At 40.5% G+C, this 20793-nt stretch overlaps 1 protein-coding gene across 1 annotated transcript in view; it reads left to right on the top strand.

The window, feature by feature from the left end:
• Positions 1–20793, top strand: part of DNAH6 (dynein axonemal heavy chain 6) — a gene marked incomplete at both ends in the record, with an annotated part of 205522 nt that overhangs the window by 84011 nt on the left and 100718 nt on the right. The window contains 10 exons of the mRNA XM_080711415.1: positions 2086–2305; positions 3922–4086; positions 4401–4514; positions 8583–8708; positions 8795–8950; positions 9248–9409; positions 14135–14272; positions 17229–17396; positions 19139–19287; positions 20546–20653. Coding sequence (XP_080567541.1) covers positions 2086–2305; positions 3922–4086; positions 4401–4514; positions 8583–8708; positions 8795–8950; positions 9248–9409; positions 14135–14272; positions 17229–17396; positions 19139–19287; positions 20546–20653 — 1506 coding nt within the window. The remainder of the gene's footprint in view (positions 1–2085; positions 2306–3921; positions 4087–4400; positions 4515–8582; positions 8709–8794; positions 8951–9247; positions 9410–14134; positions 14273–17228; positions 17397–19138; positions 19288–20545; positions 20654–20793) is intronic.

A 20793-nucleotide genomic window follows, 5' to 3' on the forward strand; every position in this document is an offset into this window, starting at 1 on the left:
TAAATTCACAATATTTGGTAAAGATTTAAGTGAGTAAGTGCTGGAGGATCCTTGACTGCAACGTTGTTCTACTGCTTTACTGATGGACAAGTGGGCGTGTGTGACTGACAGACAGGCAGGCGGGTGTGACTGACGGACAGGTGGGAGTGTGTGCATGGGTCTATATGGGAAAGGTTACAGAGACTTAGGATGCCTGAGCAGTTTTCTTTAGGTTGAATGTAAAGGCAAATATTAAGCCCACCAAGATACTTAGGCTCGAGTAGACTGTGGCTTACCCTTCCTTGTGGGTCAGGGGTAATCCTTGGCACATTCCTTCCCCCAAATCTTCCTGTTTCCATCTTTAACATTATTATTATTTCCTCAAGTGAGTGAGGGCTTTGGAGATTTCACCCTTCTCTTTGCAAGAGGGTCCCAGGAAACCTGGCATTTTATTTTGAAATGCAGGCATCACTGGCAACACTCATTCTAGAGCTGTAGCCAAAAGAGATACTGAAGCAGTTACGTTTTTTAACCTCTCTCTAGTCACAGTCACATCATGGGACAAGGTTCAGTCAGTAATACGGAAGCCACAGTAGTTTTGAAAACGAAGGTTTCATACAGGGAGTTAGAGGTTTTCACAGTTGTTAGAGGCAGAAGGGAAAAACTGAGGGCTGCTTTGAGGAAAGCTGGAAGAACAGGTGGAGACCTCAGACAGTTGCATCCAAAGCTCAGCTCCCTGCAACAAAAAAGGGGTGATTGCCAGGAGGAAGCCCAACAACCAAGGACAAAACCCGCCTTCATCAGTCCATCCATGCCTGAGTGGAGAGTGAGGGCTTCCGCTTCCCCTGCACCTGCTCGGTCTCACAGAAAAGCATCTATGGGAGGACTCCAATCTGAAACCTTGCTGGAAAAAGCATCTGAGCAATATTATCCCAGCTCTTCCACAATGCAAGGATATTTCTAAGTTGACAACCGGCAATCCAGGGCATTTCCTAAATGGTTAGGCCTTCAGCAGACATAAGGGAGTTAAGGAGAGAGACTGCAGTAAAAGGACCCTTGCTGATTGAAAAGAAAGGAAATTATTTTGAAAACCACTGTCTTAAACCTTAATAGTTAATTCTCTGGCCTATTATAGAATGAACTAGGATAGTCATCTGGGATAAGAAGCTAGATTGCATTAGAAAGATTAACATAATATAGAAACTGTATTACCTAGAGTCCGTCACTTGAAATGTTATTTTTATTTATTTAGAGTGGAGATCAACCCACCTTTTAATAAAAGGTCACAGAGAAAACATTTAAAGCTTTTCAATCCATCCAGTCAGTGGCAGCTGCTCAGTTCCACTATTGTAGTAAAAAAAAAATAGCCATAGACAATATTTCTGCAGGCCTAGTATGTGACAATAAATCTTTATTTACAAAAAGAGATGGCAAGCCTGATTTTAGCTTGTGGGCTATAACTAGCCAACCCCCTATTCTATAAGTTCACAAATTCTTTTTTACCTATCTTACTTGTAATGATATTGAAATGTATACAAAATGCTTTTTTCTACTTGAGTATAGCCTTCATATAGTTGGAGATGGTGTGTTGGCAAAATTATATTCTGCCACTTTCCACATAGTATGTGCTACAGGGAAGAGCATATGTCTTTGGGTTGTGATAAAGGCCAATATACATCCACAGAGGTTTCTGTGACCACGCACCCATCTACTATCTGCTCAACAAATAATATATTGAGTACTAGGTATGTGTGAGGTGCTAGGCAGATTCTAGTAAGAACAAATAATATATCTTCACTCTGGGAATTCAAATTCAAGTAAGAAACACATGAGAACAAAACAACAGCTAACATTTTCACAATTTTTATGAAAAATATCTTTTATGTACTAGCCACTAACTCTAGATGTTTAAGCTACATCATCACTAATATTCAGAGAAAACTTATTTAGAGTAATGTGGTCTCCTCAGAAACCTAGAACCACTGTAAAGAGAGGTCTAGAAAATTGGTGGATGGGAAGAGATGGGCCTAAGGAATTTATCTTTCATGTCCATCTAAGGCTTAGCTTAAATTTCAAGTTATATTTTAAGGTCTCTCTTTCATCCAGATTTTACTTCTTGTCAAATGATGAACTTCTGGAGATCTTGGCCCAAACACGGAATCCACAAGCGGTGCAGCCACACTTACGGAAATGCTTCGACTCCATTTCTAAGCTCGAGTTTGCTCTCATGCCTCCTGCTGAAGGGAAAATCCCTGGTGTTGATGGGGAGCCAGAAAAGGTCTACACTAATGATATTTTGGCAATGCTGTCACCTGAGGGAGAAAGGGTAAGGTGCTTTGGATTATAATTGCTCAGAGATAAACTTTGTTACTCTTCTAGGGTTGGAGCAGATGTCTACTCATGTCTAAGCATGCCTGGTGCACTGTTAGTTTAGGGGTTTTGAGAATAACCGAGATAAAATAGTTTCCCTCAAAGGGCTCAAAATATAATGGAGAAATTATCGAATAACTTTTAAAAATCACCATAGTGAGCTAGGCAAGTGGGAGTGGTTCACGATAGCATTCCCAGTCCTTGGGAGGCTGAGGCAGGAGAACTGCAGGTTCAAAGCCAGTCTCAGCAATTTAAGGGAGTCTCTCAGCAATTTAGGGAGACCATGTTTCCAAATATAAGTAAATAAACATATATATGGGGTTAAGGGGATTAGGGATGTAGCTCAGAGGTAAAACTCCCCTGGGTTCAATCCCTAGTACTACACACACACACACACACACACACACACACACACACACACACCATAATGAATGCATTAACAGACACACATGCTCTGTTCTTAGAAACAGAGTGGAGAAAATTGGAACTGTGTCTTACCCTTCTCTCCACAAGAGGCGTGACTGGACTGGTATAAAGACTGCCAGTTCTCTGCCGCATCACCCAGACTCAAGACCCACGCTTTCATCTCCTAAATGGGGATTAGTAACAGTATCTGATTAATGGGATGACAAGGACTTTCAGGTGGTGTCACTTTATGTAAATCACTTAAAGCAGTAGGTGTTAGTTACTGGGGGTGGCATCTCCAGGGCACTTCACAGCACCTGTGCATAGTGGACACTGCACAAGGGAAGGCACTAGCACACTGTGAGGAATGAAGTGACATGCACAAACAGAGAGAGAGCTAGAGAGAGAGAGACAGAGAGAGACAGAGAGCTAGGGAAGATGAAGAGAAGTGCCTGCCCTGGCAGGGTATACCAGACAGAAGAACCACAAGGGGAAATTCCAAGGAACTGGGTCCACTTAGAGCAAAGTGGTGCATCTACGGGAGTAGTGTGAGCTCAGTCAAGCCATTGGAAGTCTGAGAAATAAATGTGAGGAGTACTGAAGGTGCCAGTTGAACCTTTCAGTTGGAAGGACATGGATAACTTTAATGAGAAGAGGTTTAGAGGAAAAGTAGGAGGGGTAAAAACCAGATGACATTAAATATGAAAATGAAAATAATTGAAGAATAGGCCGGGCGTGGTGGCGCACGCCTGTAATCCCCGCGCTTGGGAGGCGGAGACAGGAGGATCGCGCAGGTTCGAAGCCAGCCGCGCTGGCGTAAGAGACCCTGTTTCAAAAATATAAAAATAGGTCTGGGAGTGTAGCCCGGAGGTAGAAGGGCTTCCAGAAACCCCAGTACCACCAAAAAAAATAAAATAAAATAAAATAATTGAAGAAACTCATGCAGCAGACATAGATGTCTTTTTCAAGGAATTGGCTCCAAAAGGAAGCAGTAAAACAAAGCAGTAAGTGTTGGGATGTGGGGTGTGATGGGATATTAATAGAACACTTCTGGATTTGTGGTAGGCTTCAGTATTTACGTAAGTCAGGGTTCTATTAGGGAAATAGAGAGGCGCATCTTACAAACCTCACCAGAGTGGCTTTGTCGTTGCTCTGATTGCCATGTAGGTGAGCTTGGGGAAAGGCCTCAAGGCTCGGGGCAACGTGGAGGAATGGCTTGGGAAAGTGGAAGAAGCCATGTTCACATCTCTGCGGCGCCTGTGCAAAGCTGCCATCGCTGACTATCAGGGGAAGCCAAGGACTAGTTGGGTGGTTGCTGGCCACCCTTCACAGGTAAGACACTGGTTAAACTTTCACTTCTTTATCCATCTTTGCTAGGATGCCTCACACACTATTAAGAAAGTTCTTTTAGCCAGGCATGGTGGCGTGCATTTGTAATCCCAACTCTTGGGGGGCTGAGACAGGAGGATCACAGTTTGTGGACAGCCTCAGCTACGTCGGCCTTTGCAACTCAGTGAGACCCTGTTTCAAAATGAAAAATAAAAAATAGGGCTAGGGGTGTAGCTCGAAGGTAGAAAGCCCCTGGGTTCCACCCCCCAGTATCACACACACACAAAAAAATTTGTGTGGGTTTTTTTTTTTTTCAGGTTATCTTGACTATTTCTCAAATTATGTGGTGCCGTGACTTGACTGAGTGCCTGGAAACAGAAGAGATGACTCATATAGAGGCCCTCGAAGCTTTTGAAAAAATAAATTTTGAGGTGAGATTTTTTTTTTTAGCAGCTCAAAAGTATAATTTATTTTATTTCAATGTTTTGTGTTTTGAATATTTGTGCATGATCCTTCTATGCCAAAGGTCATGAAAGAAAGTCACCCAGTGGTATTTGGGTTCTAGATTTGGTAGTCCAGCCTCCAAGGCTGCCTACCTTCTATTGCTGTCTCCTTCAAATAAATTCCTGGAGAGGCGGCTTCAACTGGTTCTTGACAAGGGTGCCTACAGGTAGCCTCTTGAACATGGAAGTTTACGTGTTGGCAACTTGCAGATCGAAAACTGAAAGTATTCCAAAAGGCCTAGATAGAAGCTGCAGATAGGCTGAATTTTATGATATAACCTTATTAACCACATAACATCACTGCTGCTACTTTGTTTTTGTCAAGGAATTCACTAAGTCCAGCCCAAAGTCAAGGATATGAGAATTGACTCTATAATGGAAGTGGTAAATGATGTGTCTTTTTTTCTTTCTTTTACTTTTTAAAATTTTTAAGATTTGAGATGAGATTTTTAATAGAGTAACATTGAAAATATTGCCCTGCAGGACAGCATTAGGGGTTTTTAATACAGTGGTTAGTACAAATGTGCTTTATTTCAGAAGTTCTAATGCTCTGACAAGTCAGACATGATTCTAAAGTTCTTACTAAAATCATGAGTGTTCAACTTTCCATAGGGACACTTTTGGCATTTGTTTAGTATTTATATGAATACTTATAAAAATAGAAGGAAAAACAATTCAAGATGAAAACATCAGGATTATAATTACATATCTTTTTATTATGCATTGTAATCATACATCTTGATTCAATTCAGAGTGATGGAGGCATACATGCAGACGTGTGAGCCTCTCCAGTGTCCACCCCACCTTCCACGCTCAGCACAAGTAATTGACTTTGATAAGTTTGTGTATGTACACCATGTCCATTGAGCTGTTTCTTTCTTCAAGTCTTCCTCCCCTTCCCATCTCCCTCATTTAGGTCCCTTCCTTTACTCTATTAAGGTTTATCCTTTGTCTGGAGTCCTGCCTATGTTCCAGTTTCTTCCTAGCTTCCACATATGAAGAAGAATATCTGACCCTTCATTTTTTGTGACTGAACAACTTTATGTAGCATAATATTCTCCAGTTCCATCCATTTCCCTACAAATGATATAATTTTGTTCTTCTTTATAGTTGAGTAGATTTCCATTGTGTGTGTGTGTATATATATATATATATATATATATATATATATATATATATCCCATAATTTTGTAATCCTTTCATCTGTTGATGGACATCTCAGCTGGTTCCAAAGTATGGTGATTATGAATTGTGCTTCTATAAACATAGATATGCATGTATTAGTATGGTAGTTTGGTTTCAGTTTTTTTGAGTAGATACTCAGGAGTGGTATTGATGGGTCATATGTTAGGTTCATTCTTCTGAGGATCCTCCACAGTTTTCCAAAGTGGTTGCACTAATTTGCAGTCCCACCAACAATGTATCAGAGTTCCTACTTCTCCACATCTTCACCAGCATTTATCATTGTTCATATTTTTAATGATAGTTATTCTAATTGAGGTTTGGTGAAATCTCAGGGTAGTTTTGATTTCCATCTCTCTGATTGCTAATGATGTTGAACATTTTTATACATCTATTGGCCATTCGTATTTATTCTTTTGTGTAGTGTCTATTTAGTTCACTTGCCCATTTTGTAATTGGGTTATTAGGGAGGTGGGTGGTGAGTTTCTTGAGTTCTTTGTATATTTTACGTATTAGTCCTCTATCAGAGGAGTGCTGGCAAAGATCTTCTCCCATTCTGTTGGCTCTCTCTTGAGATTATTGAGAGTTTCCTTTAATACACAGAAGCTTTTCAGTTTACTACAATCTCACATATTAATCCTCAGTTTAATTTCTTGTGCCTTTGGAGTTTTGCTGATGACATTTTTGCTCATGCCTATGTGTTGGAACATTGGCCCGATGCCCTCTTCAGATAACTGCAGTCTCTGGTCTAATTCCCAGGTCTTTCTTACCCTGCACTCTTGTGCACCCAATTCTAGGTGAATGATAAATATCTCTTAAGGAGTCCTCTGTTTACTAGGTTCTGGATACCTCTAACAGAAGTTTCTTTAATCCAGGAAAACCTCAGAATTTGTACCATTTCTATTTCTGGGCTCAGTTATGTTTTTCTGCTATATTATAGTCAGGAAACTATCAATAAAACAATAAATGAGTGAATGGATCTACTATTCTACAAAACATTTTTAGTTGTAGTTGGGAAATGCTATTTTACAGCTAGGCCTAGTCTATTTTATTAAAAATAAGTACAAGCCGGGCGTGGTGGCGCATGCTTGTAATCCCCGCGCTTGGGAGGCTGAGACAGGAGGATCACACGGGTTTGAAGCCAGCCTCAGCTACTTAGTGAGGCTTTCAGCAACTTAGTGAGACCCTGTTTCCAAATAAGATATAAAAAAAGGTCTGGGAGTAGAGCCCGGAGGTAGAAAGCCTCTGGGTTTCACCCCCAGTACCACCAAAAATAAATATTAACAATAATAATAATAATAGTAATAATAATAAACAAAATACAGTGTTGTTAACAACAGGCACAACTTTATACAACAGATCTCTAGAACCTATTGATTTTGTATAGAAACTTTATACAGAAAAACCCTGTTTCCCCCTCTCCCCAGATTCTGGTAACCACCATTCTAAACTGTTTCTATGGATTTAATGATTTTAGATACCTTACATAAGTGGAATCATAAGCATTTGTCCTTCTGTGACTGGCTTATTTCGGTTGGCTAATGTCCTCCAGGTTTGTTCATGTTGTTAGAATTTCTTGATTTCAATTCTTTTTTATATGTACCCAGAAGTGGGATCCCTGAATCATATGGTAATTCCATTTTACATTTTTGAAAACTCGTCATACTGTTTTCCATAGTTGTGACACCATTTTACATTCCAACTAACAGTGAATAGGGTTCCCTTTTCACCACATCCTTGCCAACACTTACTGTCTTTTTATTTTTTATTATAACCATCCTATCCAAGTACTAACAGAGCCCAACCCTGCATAGCTTCTAAGATTCGATACATTGAGAGTGGTATAACTGTAGACTTACTATAGCCATCCTTGTGCCTAACATTATAATTTTGATTTTCACTTCCTAGATGATTAGTGATATTGAGCATCTTTTCATATACCTATTCATCATCTTTCTGTCTTCTTTGGAGAAACATCTATTAAAGTCCTTTGCCCATTTTTAAATTGGTTTATTTGGACTTTTGCTATTTAGCTGTAGGTGATGATAGACTCTTATATACAATAATCAATTCAAAATGGATTAAAGATATAAGCATAAGACCTGAACCTGTAAAACTTCTGGTAGTAAGGCAGAAGCTTTATGACAAAGGCCTTGGCATTGATTTCTTGGACAGATAGCAAAGCACAGGCAAAGAAAAAAAAAAGGCAAATGTAGACAAGCAATTTGCATCAAATTACATTATTTGCATAACAAAGGAAACAACTGGCAGCATCAGGCCTTCAGCAGTACCACTCTTCTTTGAAAAAGATAAAAAATATAACAACTTAGGTGAAAATCAGGAGCTAAAGCTTTCAAAAAAATGTTCTTATTTAATCAGCCATTGTTTTGGTTAAAATACTTAGGTTTTCTGATTATCAATGGATAAACTACCCCTGAACACGAAGAGTATCACCTTTAAGCACATTAAATTCTGAGGCAGAACAGTCTTAATTACCATCATATAGTATTAGAACATGGGCTTTCTTTCCTTGAAGCACATGTCTACTTCAGTCTCATTTTGCCATTTCCTAACTATGTGATTAGGGCTGGGCCATAGCTCAGTGGTAGAGCACTTGCCTAGCATGTATGAGGTCCTGGGTTCACTTCCCATCCCTGAAAGAAAAAAAGTAGTATGCTTTTTTTGTCACAGAGCTATAAACTTTTGAGAGTTAGATGGTTTTAGCAACTGTTTACTCTAAATTCAATAGTAAAAATATATGTATGCAAGCCGATGTTGAAGATGAACAGTGACAATTTTTTGTTTAATTTGTAGAGACTAAATGCCCTGGCTGCAATAGTTCGAGGTAGTCTACCTAAATTACACAGAAACATTATAACTGCGTTGATTACCATTGATGTACATGCAAGAGATATAGTCACTGAACTTGTTCAAACCAAGGTAAATGTTTCACGTGAGTAAAATTACATACTTCTTTCTGAAAGTATAGTGTCTATGATATCTCTATATCTATATCCCATATGCAGGTAAACGCAGTTGAGTCATTTGACTGGCAAAGACAGCTGCGCTACTACTGGGATATAGACCTGGACAATTGTGTAGCTAGAATGGCACTCTCCCAGTACACTTATGGCTATGAATATTTAGGAGCATGCCCAAGACTGGTTATTACTCCTCTCACAGTAAGTAACTGGTCACTTTGACTAATATTAACTACAGTGCTTTTTTTTTTTAATCAAAACAATCCTGAAAAGTTTCATCTAATATGAACTGCTTTTAAAAGGCTTTCCTACGATAAATTCTTTGTATGGCAAAAATTTACATCATTTAATTATGTTTGTGGATCTTTGAGCCTATTTCAATGGCTACAAAACCTTTTGTGAACAATAGTGACAGTTCTCTTATAGAAAAGAAAGGACTTATAAATTTGTGGCTTAAGTCAGTTCCCTTCAGTAATGACCATTTCCCAATCTCTTTAGGATCGCTGCTATCTTTGCCTCATGGGGGCTTTGCAGCTCGACCTGGGGGGCGCACCAGCTGGTCCTGCTGGCACTGGGAAAACAGAGACCACAAAAGACCTGGCAAAAGCTCTTGCCATCCAGTGTGTGGTCTTTAACTGCTCCGATGGTCTGGACTACAAGGTACAGTTCCTTCACCTCTATACTGAGTGTTTTATGTGGCTTTCTCTATTTGCAACATGATACAGCAAAACAAGGAGAGAAAGAAGTCATGGAGGACAAGGAACAGAAGTGGGGCAAGCTACGGTTAAAATGAAATACATAGAAAAAGGTAGAAGAGTCAACACATGGTGGTCTGGGTAATCCAGGGAAGAATGAAGGCCACAGAGGATTTGTCAAATGGTGGGGAAATGTAAAAAGAAGTCTATATATGTCAGTAAGGAGAAAGAAATCAGATGAGATACCAGATGTAGTATCCCGGGATCCTAAGAACAAAAAAAGTTTACAGGAAAAGATGAACAATCCAGAGATTTTCATACTAAGAATGAAATAAATAGGAGGTCAGAATTTGTGATAAGAATTTTAGCAAGTGGTTCCTTTTAGTACAGGGGGAAAAATTTGGTGGAATTCTTTAAACTTTTTAAAAATCTCTAATGTTTGGCTTAATAGAAACATTAGAAGATAGCCAGGTTCTCATACTTGCTTCTATATTCAGTCTGTCGTGAAATGTTACTTTGGTTGAGATTTTTATTTTTTTTTTTTCTTTTGGTGGTACTGGGGTTCCTGGAAGCCCTTCTACCTGCGGGCTACACTCCCAGACCTATTTTTACATTTTTATTTGGAAACAGGGTCTCCTAAGCCAGAGCACACGGCTGGCTTCGAACCTGCGCAATCCTCCTGTCTCTGCCTCCCAAGGGTGGGGATTACAAGTGTGCGCGACCACGCCCAGCAAGGCTTTTATTCTTCAACCAGCCTTGCTGGAAAAACCCCTGAAAGAAACTTTTGGAATTGCAGTTTTCCAAAATTGAACTTTTGAAATATTTGTCCTTGTTTGCTTTTAGTTCTTCTAGTGGTTGTTTTAATACCATAAATTTCTTTCTATACTTGTAACATATCAGCTTTGAATATCGCTCATTCTATTAAATGAGATGTTAAATAGATGCAGGCTTCCAACTTTGTGTTCTAGTTTCACTTTTACTATGTCAAGCTTTATGAAATTTACATGTTATTTTATAACTAATTATTTTTGCTTTGGGGATTTAATGTAAAAATGTAACCCCTTTTTTCAGAACATATAATATCAAAGATTATTTATTGTGGAATTTAATGAAATATTAGACCCATAGAAAAGGACCAACACATCACAAAACTGCCATTCAAAGAAAGCATTCTGAGTAGCAGGGCTAATAGATTGCTTATTCATTTATCTTCCACTTTCTTTACTTCTAGGCCAGTATTTTCTAACTTTGGTGTACATATTAATCACATGGAGGTCTTTCATTGAAATGCATATTCTGGTTTGGAGGTCTGGCATAGGACCTGAAATTTTAGGCTTTTACATATTAGAAATTTTATGATGAAATAATGTGATGCCAAGAGTTTGCTTTAAAATACTCCAGCAGCAACAAAATGTTGGGGTGCATTTTTTTTAAGTAGCAGAACATTGGTCATTTTTTAAGCTAGATGATTAAAAACCTTCTTTCACCTCCTTGGTATGTTTGGAACAAAACAGGCTCAAAATAAAAATAGAAAACATCATAAAACAAAATAGGTCAAAAATTTATTTCTATGGTCAATTATTAAACAACCAGTCTCTGGGGGAAAACAGTCTTTGACTGTGATCCACTGTGAGGCAACCTAATTCACACAGCCTGTTTTCTTCTTTAATTGAACACTGACAATTTCACCTCTATCCAAATCACAAAACTGGCTGTTCACCCTGCTCTTCCTGCTAACCAGAGTAACTCTTCCATCTTTACCAATGCGTGCAGACAGTCCACCAGCCTCTCAGGCAAACAATATTATGGAATGTACTACAGATTCGCCCCTGTTTTCTACCAATACCAAATCCAGAGCATTGCGTGTTGATTTGTGTCCTCCAAAAAGATATTATTCAAGTCCCAACACCTAGTACCTGTGACTGTTACCTGATTTGAGGATAGAATTCTTACAGATGTGATCTAGTTAAGATGAAATCATACTGGAATTGGATGAATTCTATTCCAATAACTGATATATTTTATAAGAAAAAATATGAATACAGTCACAAAGAGAGAAAAGGATGTGAAGACAGACAAGAGACAGCCATTGAATACTAAGGATTCTGTGCAAGGACTACAATCTAAAGACAGTGGAATCTCCTCCTCTAGAGCTTTTGGGGGAAGGCTTTGAGTGAGATGTGGCTTTACTAATACCTAATTTCAGATTTCCAACCTCCAGAACTGTAACAAAATATATTTCTGTTGCTTTAAGCCATGAAGTTTATGCTAAATTGTTACAGCAGTCCTGGAAAATAATATATAATGAAAAATATTTCTTCATTGAACCTTCCCCTAAATTTCTTAATATAAGCCCAAATCCTATAATAAGACTCCCTGGTGTTCTTTTACTAACTCAGACAATGATTGGAGCTCAAACATGAGATCCTCAAACATGAGATCCTTACAGGCTTGTGCCACCATGCCCAACTTTTTCTTGATGTTGATTTCTCTCCGTTGTTTGCTGATCTTCATGTCTTCGTCCATAAGTATGGACAAAGTTGGTTAGTGTGGATAGCTTACTTCCCCAAAATATCCTTCTAAATGAAAGAGTGTTGTGAGAATATATGGTGTCAGGCTTCCCCAGTGACTGTGTGGGCATGGAGCAGCCAGGAATTCAGGAAGTCCCTATATAATTTCATATAAGGATTTTTCTCCTAACAAAGCATGCTTCAGTGGGTTTTGCTCTTAGCTAAAGCTGTCTTTATAATTTTTTTTTGTACTAGGATTGAACCCAGGGGCTTTCCACCTCTGAGCTACACCCCCAGCCCTATTTTTTATTATTTATTTATTTATTTATTTATTTATCTATTTATTTATTTATTACTGGTACTGGGGTTCCTGGAAACCCATCTACCTCTGGGCTACACTCCCAGACCTATTTTTTAATTTTGGAAACAGGGTCCCTTAAGCCAGCGCTGCTGACTTCAAACCTGCGCGGTCCTCCTGTCTCCGCCTCCCAAGTGCTGGGATTACAAGCATGAGCCACCACACCCGGCTTATTCTTTATTTTAAAACACTAAGTTTCAGAGGGCCCAACTAAGTTGCTGAGGGTGGCCGTGAACCTGCGATCCTCCTGTCTCAGCCTCCCAAACTTTGGGATTGCAAGCGTGCTCTCTCACCCCCGGGCTCTTTATGATTTTTGGATCTCAGCAGCCAAAGTGCAGATCTGGAATCTTACCTTTCTTTCTTTGTCTCTGCTTTCCTTATCTCTCAAGCTAATTTCTTCTCCCAGTACCTTCTATTATCTCCCTAAAGCAGACCTCTCCTTTAATTTACAAGGCAGTATTAGGTTTTAAGCCTGGTGCAAGAAAGTGCTGAGATCTCAAGGGCTTAAGAGAAGGACCAACAGAATGAACCGACAAACCCGATCTTTCCAAGTGCCAATCTTCAGCTAGTGTCCACAGACTTCCCTGAAGCCCGTATCTGCCCTCCCTGGGTGTATGGATGTTGGGTTTGGAGTTCCTTGGAGTCCCAAGTGAAGGGCAGTTCTGCTCCACTTCTGCAGTTTCCCCTTCCCAATTAGGCAGTCTGATACCATGTGCTTTCTATCCTCCAGAATTTTTTTTCAAAGCTCTCTCTTTACTTCTAGCTTCTCTTTCCATTATGCTTTTATCAAAGAGACACAGCTATAAATGTAGACACAGAATGGAGAGAGGCACACAGAGATCCATCTGTCTTTTTTGTGATTCATGGGAATTGGAAGAAGAGGAGGTCACAATATATACTCAGTTGACCATCTGGGAGACAGAAAAACCATTAGCTCTATTTTTAAAGAGATGGATATATAGTATAATGCGATATGTATATAAATGCTTAACCCAAAATTCAAGTCTCCACAGAAATTGTACACTTTAGATGGCCACAAATACATACTCATCTTGCTCTGCCATTAGGACTCTTTTGTAGAATAAAGCAAGAACCATTGCCTTAACCTGTACAGCAATGCCTTCTGCTCAGTGGCTGTCACGTACTGCCCTCCCATCTGGAGAACCGACCAAAGACAATGAAAGCGTCCATTAGAAAAATTTCCAAGGCAGAGGGCATGGTGGCAAGTGCCTGTAATCCCAGAATTAGGGAGGCTGAGACAGGAGGATCACAGGTTTGCAGCCAGCCTCAGCTAGATCACGAGGCCTTCTGCAGCTTAGTGAGACCCTGTTTCAAAATAAAGAATAAAAATAGGGCTGGGGATATGGATCAGAGATAGAATGTCCCTGGGTTCAATCCTCAGTACTGAAGAAAGAAAGAAAAGAAAAGAAAAGAAAAGAAAAGAAAAGAAAAGAAAAGGAAAGAAAGAAAGAAAGAAAGAAAGAAAATTTTCCAAGGCATTAAAAAAATCTTTAAGTTTGTCTCTTTCTCTACAGGTTGAAAACCTGTAGAGTATTTGCAGAAGTGAGTGGAGATTATGGAAGAAGAAAAATCAGTCAGCTTGTCAATTTACTAAAAAATAAAAATCAGATTCAGATCACTCGGACAGAGACAAAAGATTTCTCTTTATAGAAAAAGGCTTACATCTGACAGCCCAGTATTTATATAAGACTGTGGCTCATTCACAGATACTGTTTTCTGCTTAATTTTTCGGCTCAAAGTTTTACTTTTGAAGGATTTGAACTATGCAGTCCCAAGTTGCATGTCTTAATTTTGATTTCAGATGATGGGCCGCTTCTTCAGTGGCCTGGCCCAGTCGGGGGCCTGGTGCTGCTTCGACGAGTTTAACCGAATCGACATCGAGGTCCTCTCCGTCATTGCACAGCAGCTCATTACCATTAGGAATGCCAAAGCTGCCAAGGTGAGTCACCAGATGCCTGTCTATCGTGGTAGCCTTCCTTAGGTGCGTCATTCACTCACAGCTGTTGCATTTTAGGAAGTGGAATGCCAGCTTTAGCCTGCCTAGTCCATGTGTCTAGTGTAACTGGTGAGTGCTATAGAAACACGTCGCTTTCTTGGGTAATTTCTCATCCAAACAACCAAGAGAAACGACTATGCTGTGCTAAGACCTGTGAGACTCCGTCCCTGCCCTTTGAGGAACTCTTCCTCACCCACTCACACCCTGTTCCTCTGCACGCCACTCCCTGTTCTCTTCTTCACGGTCCTTGTCCCTGCCTTTGACTCTTATTTCTTTGCTCTGTATCTCAAACACTGCCTCTTCTGGGCTCCAGTGCCTTCATCATTGCCCCAGGCTCAGCCTAGCGCTAGTGGAAAAACAGATGAGGAATCTCGAGGGTCCAGAACTCACTGGACTGGAAAATCCCAGAGGTCAAATTAAAACACTGCAGTGGGCCTGTTATTTAATGTTTGCTTTAGCCTCCTATGAACATGCTCCTGGAGAAGGAGGTTTAATGTTAGGAAGCTGATGGCAGTAAAGAATGGGACCAGACACCAGTCTGTGTGTTGGCCTTCTGAGATGGAGTCACCAAAGGTGACTCATCCTGTACAAACTAGAATTTCCCGAGCCCCTCAAGGGTTCCCCACTACTCCCTTGGCCCTGTCAGAAGAGCCCCACACCTCCTCAGACTCTATCAGTATGGATTTACCATATAGCAGGGACTTTTAGACTCAACTGTAGCTCATCGGAAGGTACCCTGGTAAAGAATTGAGTATTTCAGGTATCTCCTCTGAAAAAAAAGCAAATAAAAAGAAAGCAGGAATTGGACCTTAATAAGCTGCTGATGTAAGTCATTGTGGTGGATTATATCTCTTCAATGTCCAATTCATGTTGTCAAATTGTTTTTCTAAATTATATACTATTATCGTTATTTCATCTTTACACCAAAACTTTGTGAAGTATATGATACTTTCCCAAGGTTATAGGTAAAAAGGATTTAAAGAGATTTAAAAAAAAATAGTCCCATAGATATCATCAAACCAAGATACACACCAAAATCTTTATGACTCTAAAGTCTGAGCTCAGCCAGGCGTGGTGGCTCACGCTTGTAATACCAGCATTCAGGAGATGGAGACCGAAGGATCGTGGTTCTCGGACAGCCTCAGCTACTTTAGTGAGGCCCTCTGCAATTTAGCAAGACCCTGTTTCAAAATAAAGAAAAAAAAATAGGGCAGGGGGTGTAGCTCGGAGGTCGAATGCCCCTGGGTTCCATCCCCAGACCACCAAAAAAAATTTAAATTAAATTAAAGAAAGAAAGAAGGAAAGAAAGAAAGAAAGAAAGAAAGAAAGAAAGAAAGAAAGAAAGTCACACACTCTGGGAAGGTCTGTATTTAAGGCAAGGACCTCCAGATATAACCTGCAAATCATTATCATCTTGTGGAGCAATTAGCCGAGTGCAAAGCTCTGAAGAGCGAGGGGGAGGGTCCAGAGAGAACAGAGGTGGGAGTAAGCACAGGCTACTCAGAGGGCGGCCATGTGAGGTAGAGGGAAAGAGGGAGGGCTCTGAGATTAACCAACCTGGTCCTCGAGTTGCCAGTGTCCAGATGAGAACACTGGAGTGGGATATAGCCCCTGGGACAGATGAAGAAACTAAAGCGCAGGCATGAAGAGGTTTGAACGGCACGCTCAGTCACTCAGCAGAACAGGACAGGCTCCACTGGCATCACCCTCTTTCTCTCCTCTAGGCTGTGACATATTGCCCCATCTCCACCATGGTCTTTCCTCTGTATTCCTCTGGTCTGTCATAGAACCTTCAGACAGTGGCTCAACTAGAAGCCTTGAATTCACCTCCAGTTTGTCCCATTACCAGCAACCTAGAACCTTAGCTGTTACCAAATTGTATTGACTGCATTTCTGGGACACCTCTCATCCCCATTCACACCTCTCGGATGCTGGCTGTCATCAGCTCTCCAATGCCAGTTCTTCACTGGTCTCCCTGCCTGTAGTCTGCCCAACCTCTTCACTACCACCTTTAATCCTTTCACTCTCCTTAAAAGTCCTTTCTGCTTCCCCCCTACCATAGGACAAAAGCTAAATTCTTTTGCTTAATGTGCTCAGGCCCAGCCTAGCTATACTTTCCCTCTGGAACTGTATTACCCTTCCGCAAAGTGGATTGCTGGTCATTTCCCTGAACATGCAGTGCTCTTTCCTGCTCCTTTCCCTTTTGCCTGCAGAGGGCCTCTGGGTGGCAGCAAATGCCCCCTCTTCATCCTTCCGGTCTCCAGGAGACTGCCCCTCCCTCAAGGGCTTTGCATACACCACACTGTAGCATCTGTGGCACCATGCAGTCTCGGTCCCTAGGTCTGACTGTGCACAACAAGCCCGGATGCTTCTCATAGGCTCAAGACTTAGTCTCTTTGAGCTCTGTGCATCTCCTTGGCTATCGCAGGGACCTGCCTGAACAACTGCTCAACATGTGCCTGCTGCTGAACGGAATGAAAATGTGGTACCAACGCCAGTGACCGTGGGGCCTTAACCTCCCAAAGACTCAAGGATAGACTGGAATTCCTTGGTGAATACGAGAAAGTGGGAGTGGTGAAGGTTTAGTGGCCATTAACTCTCAGTTGAATTAAAGGGTCTAAACAGAAGACAGTTGAGGCCTAGAAGATTTCAGGATCAGGCCAGGAAAGAAGAGATATATTGGAGAAGGAAGGGGAAGGGAGACCCAGAGTAAGAAACAATGAACCCAGAAGAAATGGAAACAGGCTGGAAAGAATCAGGAGAGAAATGGTCCCTCATGTCCAACATCAGGATTCAGCAACATTTGAATGTTCCTCTACACGAGTCTTGAATTTGCGTAAGACATGAAAGAATTTACAAAATCTGAAGAAAGGGTGACTTACACTATCTTTTTGGAAAGCTTTCTAGATTCATGTTTGAGGGCCGGGAGATAAAGCTGGTCATGACGTGTGCAGCCTTCATTACAATGAATCCTGGCTATGCGGGCAGAACAGAGTTGCCAGATAATTTGAAAGCCCTCTTTAGACCATTTGCGATGATGGTTCCAAATTACGCTTTAATTGCAGAGGTAAGCTCGATATTATTAAGAAGCAAAGTTTTAAATATGGTTACTTTTATTTACCATTTGATTTTATCAAGGCAGAAGGTTTCCTTTATGACAGTCCCTTCATAATGGTGACATGATATTGTTTGCTCTGAAGTGCAGCCACGATTATTATCACATGGAATGTGTTGTTCTGCATGTTGGCTTATTTTTGTTTTTGTTTTACTGCTATATTCAGAATTCCTAGAACGTACCTAGAATATATTTGTCGCGTAAAACTGGAATGAATCAATGGTTTTAGTTAACCAGTTAATTGTAGTTTATCAGTTCATCTCTAAAAATTTAAATGTCACGATTTATTCTAAAAATGCAGTTTTATTCTCACTTCACACAAAGTTTTTTTTTATTAGAGTTAAGAAGTGTTGGTAGAAGCTATACTAATCACCATGATGAAGGGAAGAGATTGCTCTGTAAGTCTATAACAGCTTAGTAAAGAAATGGTAATCACTAATAAATTAAGTATTTATTATTATGTTTGTTATTTCTATATCTATCAAGTCATGTTTCTATTTATACTGTTTTTTGTTCCTTTATACTAGTTAAGCATCTATATATAAATAAATTTTACATTTATTTTTCAAGAAACTCTTTATTAAAGTATAGTTTATATACAATAAAGTGTACTCCTCAGTGAACTCCTCCTCCTAATTCAGATTTAAACTGTAGCCATTCTACTTCTGAGATGTACCCCCAGGCCTTCTTATACTTTATTTTGAAACAAGGTCTAAGCTGCTGAGGCTGGCCTCAAACCTGCCACCCTCCTGTCTCGGCCTCTCAAGTACTAGAATGACAAGTGTATGCTACCATGCCTGGCCAGCTCAGTGAATTCTAACAAATGTGTTTATTTGTCTGACCACCGAAAACAAAATATTTTCAGATTCCAGGAGGCCCCTTGTGATTAGCACTGCATTTTATAACAAGGGACACTACCTCCTTAAGGAAGGAATTTCTCAGAATGCACAGGTTACTCCTGTGACTAATAAATTCCTTTGATAACAAGTAACTTTAATATGTTCTGTATGAAGTTAAAGTAACTTATTAGGACTAGAATCATACCAAAACCTATCATTAAAATGACAATTTATGTTAGTATAACACTTACAGAATCTCAGGAGTCCCTCAGTACCCTCTGTGGTGGGGTGGGGTGGGTAGCAGTTAGGACAGTGGTGCCTTCCATCTTTGATTCTCTCTATGACCAAGGACAATAAATGACTTGCTAATTGACCCAGGCTTATAGAAAGAAAACTTGTCAGGAGCAGGAAAGAGGCTTCGACCCTTGGTGTAGCTTCCCTTGAGTCCCAGCAAGTCACTGATACTGCCCTCCAGGGTAGCATCCTTGTCAGGTTAGAGAAGCCCAATTCTTGCTTTTGAACTCAGGACTTGCAATGCTATCCAACATACATGTGGACTTTTTCAAAAATTGGACTCTGCTGTTCTTTGAACCAAATATCACCAAGGCCACATCTTCATCTATCTAGGGGAAGCAGAACCAGCACCCAGGCATCCCCACACAGAATTCTACCTGCCATCTTCCTCTGCAACAGAAAACTCTTTTCCCTTCAGTATTTATAATACTTTATTAAATGATATAGCAACAAGAAAGGGCATTATGCCTGAAAAAGGTTTTGCATACATTGATATCTTGCTAATATAGTGTCATCAATACAAGATAATAAACATTGCATTATAATATTTTTCTATCCTAGGTAATTCTATATTCTGAAGGATTCGAATCCAGCAAAATATTAGCAAGAAAAATGACTCAGATGTATAAGCTTTGCAGCGAACAGCTCTCTCAGCAGGATCACTATGACTTCGGCATGAGAGCTGTGAAGTCTGTCCTGGTCATGGCTGGGTAAGGAACCACAGTGGTCAAGAGTAAACTTCTGAAACATGTAACCAAAGGCAACCCTTGAGCCATAGTCGTTGACTGAGAAATGTTAGCTGCTGCTGTTGCAGCATCCTTTCTTTGACGCTTCTATGATACGGTGACAGATCTTCATTATGAAATCCAGCAAGGTCGCCCTCAGACTGAGCCTAAATCCAACTAGGCCTTGGGGACTTTCATTTTCCCTGACCTCAACACATACATTGGGTTTTAGTGTACAAAGGCCTTCCTACCACCAGACAGGGTGGCTACACTTAAAAGCCAGACCGTCTGACATGCACACACAATAAAGCAAATCATACTTGTTGCCTTTAAAAGCCCCAAGGACAAGAGGAAACTTTATTCGTTTTCAGTCCAGGCTTATGTCATGGACTCCATCTCTGTTTTTTGTGTGATCCAATACTGAGGTTCATTCTAGTTTGCAGCAAAACAAGACTCTTTCCACATTTTTAGTTCCCAACTTTTTTCTCTTTAAAACTATTTGAAACTACTACATCTGGGATCCCAAACCTACCCAGAGTTTCTGGGAAAATCTGTTCTTTTTGTTCTTCCTCTCAGGCCCTGACTCACAAACTCAGACTTAGCATATCCAGGGCCCCTGTTGCCTGGGTCCTGCAACTGTACATAAATCTTGCCCTCTCTACCCCCTGTTCTTTTAGCCTCTCCAGATTCACATTTCCTCTTTACTCGATTGTTATTTAATGGTTAATGAACTAAGAGCTTTAATACATTTGCACTAAGGAAACACAACTACAGCTCAGTGGGACTGGACAATGTAGTAAGGCAACTATAGGGCTGTGAGCACCCCTATAGATTTGCTAGAGAGTGGAATAGAGGACAGAGAAGGAAGTAACTGGGCAGGGTTCGGAAGGTTAAATAAGAGTGGATAAAAGAGCACGGCAGGGCATTCTGGGAAGAGAAGAAAAGAAAGTGACCAGGATGTGAGTCATCTTGATGCATCCAGGGAAAATGAGCTAAAACTAAATAAAGGCTGGGTTGGTGGGGGAGAGTGTTTGAGAAGATGTCCTTGTCATTCTCCTCAAGGCCATGCAGCCAGCACAAGACGAGGAGCACGGAAGAGACAAAATGATTCTCTTCCTCCTGCAGAAATCATGGGGGAGGAAGGTGGCTCACAGCTTTCTACAGCAGAATTTCCAAAGTTTGGGAAAATTGCATTCAGTCTTTTGTTCTTGCAACATCTTCTGAAATATTCCCTTGAATTTAGGTCTTTAAAAAGAGAGAACCCAGACCTAAGTGAAGATGTCGTGTTGATAAGAGCTTTGCGGGACTCTAACTTGCCAAAATTCCTAACAGATGATGCTATTCTGTTCAGGTAAGATTCTAGGTGTCACAGAAGAAAGCAGAGCTGTCACCCAAAGGAAAATCACTGTGTCATCTTCAGTTATTTCTGTCTCTGGGCTGGGATGTAGCTACAGTGGTAAAGTGCTTGCCTTGCAAGCACAATGCCATGGG

This window comes from Muscardinus avellanarius (genome assembly GCF_963383645.1).
Source record: "Muscardinus avellanarius genome assembly, chromosome: 15".
NCBI classification, from domain to species: Eukaryota; Metazoa; Chordata; class Mammalia; order Rodentia; family Gliridae; genus Muscardinus; species Muscardinus avellanarius.